Below are 12,044 nucleotides of genomic sequence, written 5' to 3' on the forward strand. Positions count from 1 at the left end.
GTCTCTTGCAAACCCAGGATATGGGGATTGTACTGTCTGATATGAGAGAATACAGCAATTCTTTTTCTCTGACTCCCCAATCCCCTCACATTCCACGATACAACATTAAAGTCAGCCATTTTGACTCAGTGAACTATACTCCTTACAAATCAGCATTCCCCCTCCATAAAAATCTAAGCTGTTCACCTCTGACCTTCTCTTGCACTCCCCTTGCATTATAATATCATACTTAGGCCTCTTTCACACTTGCGTTGTCCGGATCCGTCGTGCACTCCATTTGCCGGAATTACACGCTGGATCCGGAAAAACGCAAGTGAACTGAAAGCATTTGAAGACGGATCCGTCTTCAAAATGCGTTCAGTTTTACTATGGCACCCAGGACGCTATTAAAGTCCTGGCTGCCATAGTAGTAGTGGGGAGCGGGGGAGCAGTATACTTACCGTCCGTGCGGCTCCCGGGGCGCTCCAGAATGACGCCAGAGCGCCCCATGCACATGGATGACGTGTCTATGCGATCACGTCATCCATGAGCGTGGGGCGCCCTGACGTCACTCTGGAGCGCCCGGGGAGCCACACGGACGGTAAGTATACTGCTCCCCTGCTCCCCACTACACTTTACCATGGCTGACAGGACTTTAGCGTCCCGGCAGCCATGGTAACCATTCAGAAAAAGCTGAACGTCGGATCCGGCAATGCGCCGAAATGACGTTTAGCTTAAGGCCGGATCCGGATTAATGCCTTTCAATGGCAAGTGTTCCGGATTTTTGGCCGGAGCATGCTGCGGTATTTTCTCCGGCCAAAAAACGTTCCGTTCCAGAACTGAAGGCATCCTGAACGGATTTCTCTCCATTCAGAATGCATTAGGATAATCCTGATCAGGATTCTTCCGGCATAGAGCCCCGCTGACGGAACTCTATGCCGGAAGAAAAGAACGCAAGTGTGAAAGAGCCCTTAGCGTACCATGCCTTTAACAGTATAAACAATATACAACTTAATTGTAAAATAACAGATAAGTAAATAACCCTATAATCGATGACATCTCTGCCATCCTTTACTGTGGCTGATTTATCGGGGACCTGCATAGTGCAATGTGGTGTTAAACCTATGCAGGTATCCGCTCAACCCCATATCAATGGAACAACACTGGATAATGCGTTTACAGATAATAATGAGGAGAGTAGGGAGGACTAAGGGGGAAGGAAAGGGGATCAAGCAACAAGGAGTAGGGTTCAAATAAATGGGAGGGTAATGGCAGCCATTCCGACACATCCACAGGAATGTCCTGCAGGTATGATCTCTGCAGCTGTATACAATGAGGGGTTCCCCTCTAGTCCCGGACCAGGATATTAAAGTCAGCAGAACTCATGTATCGGGTAAGCACATCATTACCACACAAAATACTTGCAGCAATAGTGACAACGGCATCCTCATCGTGGGCCTGGACGACTTGGCCTCTTGGAGATCCATTCTTCCACCTCTTTAGGATCCACAAAGAAGATCGTCTTCTCTCCATCTATCACCCGAAGACATGCTGGATAGGCCATGGAGTACTGCAGATTCATATCACAGAGTCGCCGCTTAACGGAGATAAAAGTGGCCCTCTTATTTCGCAGCTCAGCTGAGAAATCAGGAAACAGCGATATATTCGTGCTTTCATGTTTAATGTCGCGCTTGTTCCTTGCTTGCCCCAAAATCAGATCTCTATCTTTCCAGTTGAGCATTCGCGCCAACAGAGGCCTTGGGGGAGCTCCAGGAGGGGGAGGCCTGGCGGGAACCCGGTGCGCTCTTTCAACTGCGTGAGCGCCTGAAAATGGCGCGTCGGGGAACTGTGCCTTGAACCAAAGTTCCAAGAAGGTAGCTGGGTCAGAGCCCTCCGCCCTCTCGGGTAACCCCAGGATCCTGACGTTATTGCGTCTGGCTCTATTCTCGAGGTAATCGCATTTTTGCTGCCATAAGCTCGCAGACCTCTCCACTTCCTGCACTCTGCTTGTAAGTGGCCTGGTAAGATCTTCTAGAGCCGAGACCCTGTCTTCTGTATGATGCACACGCTCCCTGAGCTGCTGCACATCTTGTCTGAGCAGGCCCAAATCCACCTTCACTTCCTCTATCTTGCAGGTAAGTGATGTATGACAGGTGGAAATTGCAGTTAAGAGCTGATGAGAGACAGTCTTAAGGGTTACCTCAGGCTCCTCCGATCCGTCCGCCTCTGACTGCTGCGCTGCTTGACCTCTCGTTACCGCCGCTCGCGGCGTAGCAGGGCCTCTTGCCTGACATACTCTTTAAGCTTTTCAGCCGCCGATTGTGCCTTACTGGGGCCCATTGCTGCTTTCCCAGGCCTTCTCTTCCTCCTCTGTACCTGCCACTCGTCTCTCTGTGCAGCCAGTATGTCAGGATGTTGAAGGATTGAGATCGGGGTATGGAGCAGACCAAGTGCGTGCGCTCATGTCAGCAGTTAGCCACGCCCCCCCCTGACTTTCTTTTTATACATTTTCCTTTTTTCTTTGTAAATGTTCACGCTTTTAAATCAATAAACAAATATTTGACAAAAAAAAAACATTACAGCTGGGGGCCGCTATGGTTGACATTATGTATACTGAAAGCACTGCAGGGGTTGGGATTTTGTTTGAAAAAAGACAATGAAATACATCTGTTTTTCATGGTCATTTTTAACGGCCATGAAAAACGTGTGCCAAACGTCCATTAAAAACAGACGCCAGAAAATGGATGCACAAATGATTGAAAAATGGCAATGAAAAACTGACAGTGTCTACTTTTAATGGCTGTTTTTTTTTTTTACTGTAATATGCACGTAGCCTTAGGCTAATTTTACATGAGCGAGTTTTCTGTTTACATGCGGCCCATTTTGCGAACTGACAGCATCCAGACTGAACCCTGACTCATGGACTCATTCATTTCAGTGGCTATATGCACGAGTATCGTTTTTCACCGACCATCCGAGGTTCAAGAAAATTCACAACATGCTCTATCTAAATCCGTTCTTGTCACAAGACAGCTGCTGATGCATGGCATCTGGATGCAGTCCGTTTTTCACTGTGATGGTTGCTAGGAGATGTCTTATTCTTCAGTTTTTCTTTATGAAACAGACCTTATGTTAATTATAATGCTAGGCATACAATGTTTGTTATTTGCAGTAATCCTGCTTTTTTACAGTTTATATACTGAATGCATGTGCAGAGCCACCTGTTCTTTATTTCTAGAATGGCAGCATTTAACACATCCTAGAGGAAATCTCAGTGACCTCATAAAACAGGAAACCTATTCAGTTCCGAAGATTATATTTTGTAATATACACATCAGATTTCTTTTGAGTGAACAGTTCTGATTCTGTCGCCCAACAGAGCAGTGTGTGTAAAGCATACCTCCGGTGATGCACTTAACCAGTTCAGGTCCAGGGTCCATTTAGCAGATTTTAATACACACTAGTTTAATGGCTATAAACAGTTTTTTATTTTATAATTTAGACACCTAGGGGGAGATTTATCAAACTTGTGCAAAGGAAAACTGAAGTAGTTTCCCATAGCAATAATCTGCCAATGTAAAGTTGCCGCCGATTACCCGAAGAAATGTAGTGGTCTCCTTCACTGACGTGCAGGTGCTTGCCGGGAAGGGATGCTTCCATCCCGAAGATCATCTGCTCAACTGAGTGTAAAGGACTCTTAGAAATAGCTAAATGATTTTATTCAAGAGGCGCATGCAAATAGGTAAGGATACTGACACGTGGTTATTTGTAGCGTTTACTAGGTGTCCTATTCATATTTTTTTGCAGGCATTTAATCGTGGTAAGCGCGAAGGAGTCTTCTTAAAGAGCGTGGATAATGCTCCTTTGGCTAAAAGACGCAAACTGAAGCAGAGCAGCACAGGAGGTGACATGCGCAGTGGATCCTCATCTTCTTCTTCGTCATCATCCTCATTTGCTACCACTGCAGCTCGATCCCCCAAATCCAGAGCACCCCCACAAAGTAATAGGCCTGCAAATTTATAACTATTTGCTTTATTTTAAATGCACTACAGGCCCTGTTATCATGTGCAAAAGGAGAGGACCAAAAAAGTAGAGTACCTTATGTACACCATTTTACATGTAATAGGTGTGTGGGCACCTATCATGTACCGTATTTCCATCAGGTGTGAGGACAGTGTACAGAATTCAGAGGAATGGGCAGTATTACTGCTCAGAGCATTTGTATATCAAGTTTGTACATAGAAAGGACATTAAACACTAGCCATTTTCCAAGTATCAGTGAATGTGAGTCTTCCCTCCCAGTCTGAATGTACTAACGCAGTTAAGGATTTAGGAGAGGGCAGTTAGGGTACATGTCCTGGGCAACGTGCACCAGCATTTACTGTTTATTTTGCAGTGTTTAAAGTTGATGTCATTTAATATTTTTTCTTTATAATTATATATGTATGTATGGGTATGTGTGTGTGTGTGTGTGTGTGTGTGTGTGTGTGTAATATATATATGTATGGGTATGTGTGTTTTATTATTAACAGGCTTGTATTCAAGCTTTTTAAGGACCTGGAGTGCTTGGATACCAGAGAATTTAGTGTGTGTAACATGTGAGTTCTGTGTCTCTATCCATTGTTTGTATATATACAGTACAGACCAAAAGTTTGGACACACCTTCTCATTCAAAGAGTTTTTTCTTTATTTTCATGACTATGAGGCATCAAAACTATGAATTAACACATGTGGAATTATATACATAAAAAACAAGTGTGAAACAACTGAAAATATGTCATATTCTAGGTTCTTCAAAGTAGCCACCTTTTGCTTTGATTACTGCTTTGCACACTCTTGGCATTCTCTTGATGAGCTTCAAGAGGTAGTCCCCTGAAATGGTTTTCACTTCACAGGTGTGCCCTGTCAGGTTTAATAAGTGGGATTTCTTGCCTTATAAATGGAGTTGGGACCATCAGTTGCGTTGAGGAGAAGTCAGGTGGATACACAGCTGATAGTCCTACTGAATAGACTGTTAGAATTTGTATTATGGCAAGAAAAAAGCAGCTAAGTAAAGAAAAACGAGTGGCCATCATTACTTTAAGAAATGAAGGTCAGTCAGTCAGCCGAAAAATTGGGAAAACTTTGAAAGTAAGGGCTATTTGACCATGAAGGAGAGTGATAGGGTGCTGCGCAAGATGACCTGGCCTCCACAGTCACCGGACCTGAACCCAATCGAGATGGTTTGGGGTGAGCTGGACCGCAGAGTGAAGGCAAAAGGGCCAACAAGTGCTAAGCATCTCTGGGAACTCCTTCAAGACTGTAGAAAGACCATTTCAGGGGACTACCTCTTGAAGCTCATCATGAGAATGCCAAGAGTGTGCAAAGCAGTAATCAAAGCAAAAGGTGGCTACTTTGAAGAACCTAGAATATGACATATTTTCAGTTGTTTCACACTTGTTTGTTATGTATATAATTCCACATGTGTTAATTAATAGTTTTGATGCCTTCATAGTCATGAAAATAAAGAAAACTCTTTGAATGAGAAGGTGTGTCCAAACTTTTGGTCTGTACTGTGTGTGTATATATATATATATAAAACTGTATATTGCCAAAAAAAACATGACTGGATCCTTGCATGTGGAAGATATTTTCTTCACTCTGCTGTGATAGATTCCATTTTCTAGCATGACATTATTAAATTGCTAATTAGTATTATTTGATAGAGATTTATCCTAAGAACAGGGCTGCAAAAGAGAAGCCAGAGAATCTGAATTTGGTAGTCAATACCACTTAAAAGGGGTTGTCCAAGTCAAAAATGAAACAAAAGGTAAAAGGCAGGGAAGGTGTTGAAACAATAAAATGAGTTATGCTCACCAGTACAAACCCCCTCCTGTGGTCATCCCAGACAGGCTTTGTTTTCTTTAATTGTAGCATTGATTTACCTGTAGACTGCAAGTGACCACAGTGGCCTTTCACAGTCCAGTGATTGACTGCAGCAGTCATATGCGGGATGTCTTGCTGCAGAAAATTCAGAAATAACTACAGATATGGGAGATTTTACAGGGTCACACGTAACTAAGGTATCATTTATAGGTCATATGTGTTTGGTCCATGTTCCCTGTGTGTGTTTTTTCCCAAAAATGGGACAGTATTCTCACAGAGGCCCTGAAGGTATCATCTGTCACCATCTGTAATGTAAGGACCCTACAATCAACTCCCCATATTTTAGCCGCTAGAACCACCTTGTGATGTGGGAGGTAATCACATGGGAGTTTTCAGGTTTTCGGTTTGCTTTTAGAGGGATCTATTACCGCAGTAGTACTGCAGATGAGGAGTCCAGAGCTCCATTTATTTTCCTACTGCCCCCTCCATTCTCCTGGTGTCAGAGTTTAAAGCTGCACTGAGATACATTGTAAGGACATGTGCACATTATGTTAACATAACAGTCCGGACTGTGTATTTCAGCACAGATTTGAGTTCTGACAGTGGAGGAGTGGAGGGCAATAGGAGAATAAAAAATAGCGATCTGGACTCCTTATCTGCAGTGTTACTAATGTGGTCCTACACTTAATCCTCCAAGATTGTGCTGACAAATTCCCTTTAAACTGACATTATGTTTGGGGATCCTTTTCTATGTGCAGTCAGCTGAATTTTTAGGATTTGTAAAGACGTATACAGGAAGGTTTAAAAAAAAAAATTTTAAATCTGGTGTCTGACACCACTATAAATGTATTCCTAATTTGTGACCCTGATGGCCCAGAAACTATATAAATGTTTCACAACAATAACATTGACTATACAGTTCTGTTTATGGCCTCTTCCTCTTTTCTAAAACATAGCCTTTATTTATGCTTTAAAAAGGTCCAAAATTGGGACAATACTTTCAGTTTGTGATTAGCAAAGCCTTATGGGATATTAAAAACAAAGAGCGTCAGGGTTTCCTTTTATTCTTTTTTTATCTTACAACTGTATGGTAGCAGGGGAGAAGTGTTATTTAGTTTCTATATTTAGTATATTTTCTGTTGTGAGTAGAGGGGATGTGTTATTTTCACACTATCTCCACTCTTGTTCTTTCTTTATATTTGTCAACATGCAGTCTATTTATCATCTGGGGATATAAACTGTTATGATTGTCACATCAATCAGTGGCTGTATCTACTTTCCCTCAGCACTAGTTCAGTTTTTAACACAAGGGCATCAGTGTTAGTAGTCAGAGATTCGTACTGCAGACGTCCCTCTGCTTAAAAAAGTGTTAACAGCCAGTTACTGATTTGTAAAGAGAGCAGAGCGAAATTGATATAGTGCTATTAGTGAATAATAGCGAATGTTGCTATATGTCTTCAAGTGTGGGGGGAAGAGATACAACCATTTATAGAAGTGGTAATAACAAAGCAGTCTATATCTATGGTTGGTAATTAGACATATACTATAGACATATACTAAAGAAATAACAAGAGTGGGAGAGTGTGAAAATAACACATCTCTTCTGCTCAGAATGTCTACATTGTTTCAATCTGTGGAAAGTAGATACAGCCACTGATTGATGTGACAATCATATAACAGTTTATATCCCCAGATGATAAATAGACTGCATGTTGACTAATATAAGGAAAGAACAAAAGTGGAGATAGTGTGAAAATAACACATTCCCTCTACCCACAGTAGAAAATATACAAAAAAATATAAAAATAGAAACTAAATGACACTTCTCCCCTGCTCTCACGTGTGAATACCATACAGTTGTAAGATGAGAATAAAAGGAAACACTGACTGTTTTTAATATCCCATAAGGCTTTGCTAATGACAAACTGAAAGAATTGTCCCAATTTTGGACATTTTTAAAGCATAAATAAAGGCTATGTTTTAGAAAAGAGGAAGAGGCCATAAACAGAACTTTATAGTCAAGGCTATTGTTGTGAAACCACTATAAATTGCCTCTATTTCTGTGAGTCCATTGAACTCCTAAGAATTAATTAACTGCCTTCATTGTGTGTCCATATGGGCCATATTAGTTATATCTTGGCAGAACATGTATGTATTAATGAATTTAGCCCTTGCAGAAGCTCCTGTGGTTTAAATCCTTTCCATCCAATGTCTCGGTAACTTCCCGGCCCAGTTTAAATCCCAGCCTCACACACAGCAGAAGCAAAGGGCATTCTTTATGGCCTACTAAATTGCCCTACCATAACAGAGCCTGAGAACTTTGACTTCTTTATTGATTTTGTATTTGTTGTTTATCCAGCCATTTTCATGTTGTGTCCTGTATTGTTGGAGTGTGTCTGTTTTTGCATACATTTTAACTATTTTGAAGATGATGGTGTTTCTGGAATTGATGAACTATGTGTATATCCTGTGTATATGGGGTAGTCCTAAAGCACAGGATACATGCCCGCTGAAAGCTTTGCATATGTATTATGTATTGAGTACAATTATCTGTGCAGAGCAGTGTTTGCCTGGAACGTTTACAGAGCATTATATACCATTGTGCAGTCTATAGTTAGATCTTGGTCGCAGTAATCTGTGTATTGGCTCAAATTCATTGTTTAGCCTGGGCACTTAATAGTAAAAAAATATATAATTTTGTATATAGTAAATGAAATGTACAGTATATGTATTTTTATGGAGCTTAGTTTTGCAGATTGTCTATGTTTAGAATGTAAAAAGATCTTCTTACCACTGGTAAGCACAATGACTGTTATCACATCTGGGGCATTGAGACTACTCTGTATTATTTTACCAATGTATATGTAGAACATTGCAGAACATCTCCGGCCCAGCACTGAAGAACATCACCTCACCATATTACATGTGATGCCCACGGGACATTATTTTATGAATATTCAGCATTAACCCTGTAGCCTGCAACCCCATATTATGTCAGTTAAACCTCTCTCCAAGCCCAGAAATGCAAGTTTTGCCTCTTTCTAACCAAAGATATGTAGAACATAAGATGTTTTTCTTATTTACAGGCAGCATAGGAATATTTGTCTTGCTATTCCTCATATACTGGAGAACCACCCATACAGTGTGTTGGACACTGGCTCGCTGACGATTCTCCTAAGTTTAACTTTGATTCGGTCTGTAGAATAAAGCCTCATTCACACATCAGTGTTTTGGTCAGTGATTTCCATCAGTGATTGTGAGCCAAAACCAGGATTGGAGCCTCCACAGAGATAAGGTATGAGGGAAAGATCTGCACATGTTCTGTGTTTAGAGCCGCACCTGGTTTTGGCTCAAAATCACTGACCGAACACTGACTTGCGAATAAGGCATGAGTCGTCAGAGAGACAGTCTGACAGATTATCACATCACAGAACAGGCCTCTGCAACTGCTATGTACTATGAAAATAAGAAAAAGCTGCAGAATCTAAACCTGGGGTGCACAACCTTTTTTCTCTTTGGGCCGCATTGTTATGCTTCATGGGGCCACAAAAATTTACTTCAGGAAAGTCGTAACTTGTTCAGCACTATAAATATTTTGTTTATACGTTGATACATTCATATATCAATACCACCCCTTAGGGCTAGAACCTGGGATCTTTTGATCCCTTGTCCTATTCAACCTAATAGAGCTCTATCAGGGTGAATAGGACCTCACACTCTCCCTGCTGCCATGTGTATAGTGCACACAGCAGCAGGGAGCCGACCATGACAGCCAGGGCTTCAGTAGCGTCCTGGCTGCCCTGGTAACTGATCGGAGCCCCAGGATTACACTGCTGGGGCTCCTATCAGAACTGCCGCTGCATCGCCAATGAAGAGGGGGGAGGGGACCCCACTGCCACCAATGATTTAATACTGGGGGGGGGTTGGGGGCGCACTGCGCCACCAATGATTTAATACTGGGGGGCTTGAGGGGGGGGCGCACTTCGCCACCAATGATTTAATACTGGGGGACGGGGGGGGGGGTGCACTGCGCCAATGTTTTTCAACCATTAATACAAATACACCTGAGGGGTTAACTGCCGCTGATGGCAGCTCCCTGTCATAGAGGTCAGGTTGCGGGCTATGTGTTTCTGCTGCTGTCACCCGCCTCCTGTATTTGTATTAATGGGTTACTTTATCTTCATTGGTGGCACAGTGTCCACAGCTCCTCCACCCCCTCTCTTCACATTGGTGGCAGCAGCAGCACAGCACAGGGGGGAGGGAAGATGGCGCAGGCTGAGAGCAGTGCGTGCCATGTTATGTGATACTAGGCTGCGCAGTAGTGCAGCCTAGTATCTGTAAATGGCAAATCCCGGTATTGAATTGATACCGGTGCAAAAGTATCGATTGGGTATCGATAATTCGATACCCGGTGCAACCCTAGTTCACACAACATGATCTGCTGCATGAAACATTATTTCACCCAATGAACAAGTGTTTTGCTTGTTCATCAGGTAACTGGCAGCATGTTTACACAGGCATATTATCAGAAATGAGCATTCATAGTAACATTGGTTCCTGATAATATGCCTGACAATTATTCTTTGTAAATGTTGTAAATATGCTATTCGATCACCAGTGATTTCAAACTTCAATTTCCATGCAACTTTACATGTTAAAAATGGCACAGAGGCCCACTTAAAGGGGTTGTCCGGGTTCAGAGCAGAACCCGGACATATCCCCATTTTCACCCAGGCAGCCCCCCTGACTTGAACATTGGAGCAGTTCATGCTCCGATGCTCTCCTTTGCCCTGCGCTAAATCGCACAGGGCAAAGGCATTTTCTGGAGTTCTGGTGACGAACCAGGCTCTCCATAGGGCTGCCAGGCGGAGGCTTCCGCCCAGCAGTGATTCCGGTGACATCACCAGCACTGATGGGCGGGCTTTAGAGCTGCCCTAGCCTGTAAAACTGCTAGGGCAGTGCTGAAGCCCGCCCATCAGAGCCTTTGACGTCACTGAGCACACTGCTGGGCGGAAGCCTCAAGGGAGAGCATCGGAGCATTAAATGCTCCGATGCTAACATCAGGAGGGCTGCCTGGGTGAAATTATGGGTATGTCCGGGTTCAGCTCTGAACCCGGACAACCCCGTTAAAAGTCCACCTGCTAACTAAACTGTTCAGTATTTACCAATAAGTGTGGTTAAAAAAAAAAAAACTTTCATGGTGGGGGGGTTTTCAAGCCAAAATAACTGAAAAAAATGTAGTGTGGCAGCACCTTACAATAATAGTCATGACAAATATAAAAATTCCACAAGACAGTAATGGAGTAATGGCACTATATATTTGTTGTGTTGAACAGTTCAAGCATGTATACTGCTCACAATAAACAGAACAAGGTTTAAATACCAGTAAGTCAAATAACACATATGGCACAATACAGTATTTATTCATCTCTTTTAATAGAGATTTGTAAAATGATCTTTAGGCCTGCAAATATCAAAGCAACTGGATGTTCCTTTCAGGAACTGCACTTTTAGGCTACATTTACACGACCATATGAATGGGTCCACATCCCTTCCACAATTTTTGCGGAACAGCTGCAGACCCATTCATTTCATTTCATCACACAGTGTGCTGTCCACATCCATGGTTCTGTTCCACGGCCCCGCAAGAAATATAGAGCATGTCCTATTCTTGTCCGCAATTCTGGACAATAGTCATTTTCTATATAGTGCCGGACGATATCCATGGTTTGCGGATCCGCAATTTGTGGACCTCACAATACGGAATGGTCGTTTGAATGTACCCTTACCTGAAGAAACTGTGAAAAAATTTGAAAATGAACCTTAAATTTTACACACAGATGTGTGTAAAGACCTGAAAAAACGCTATAGAGACAGAATGTCATGTTTTTTTAATAATTCTTTATTTTAATTTCAAGAAAATCTTAACAAACTAAAATAAAGTCTGTACATCCTCTTACATTCATAGTGAGATACCGAGCAATGGTAAAAAGTGTGCAGATACAGTTCCACTTTTAGGTAACATATTAGTCATTATATACTGGGGCTACATTGCACTACATAACATGTAATGTGTAACTTGCATCTCCACTAATGGTTGAGATCTATTTTCTCTTTCATATGAGTTAGCCAAGGCTGCCAAATTTTTAGGAAGCCTTCCCTGTTGTTACTCTCCCACTCCGCCAGTTCCTCCATATGGC

The 12,044-nt window shown here is 42.4% G+C and overlaps 1 protein-coding gene across 3 annotated transcripts in view; it reads left to right on the forward strand.

The window, feature by feature from the left end:
* The window catches only part of LOC120981106 (ribosomal protein S6 kinase alpha-5-like), a 186,652-nt gene extending 182,206 nt beyond the window's left edge, over positions 1-4,446 (forward strand). For all 3 annotated transcript variants that reach the window (XM_040410595.1, XM_040410597.1, XM_040410596.1), the window contains one exon: positions 3,787-4,446. In XM_040410595.1, the coding sequence (XP_040266529.1) occupies positions 3,787-4,002 (216 nt within the window). In that variant the 3' untranslated portion in view covers positions 4,003-4,446. The remainder of the gene's footprint in view (positions 1-3,786) is intronic.
* The last annotated feature ends 7,598 nt before the right edge of the window (positions 4,447-12,044 follow it).

This window comes from Bufo bufo, chromosome 10 (assembly GCF_905171765.1).
Source record: "Bufo bufo chromosome 10, aBufBuf1.1, whole genome shotgun sequence".
Classification (NCBI taxonomy): Eukaryota; Metazoa; Chordata; class Amphibia; order Anura; family Bufonidae; genus Bufo; species Bufo bufo.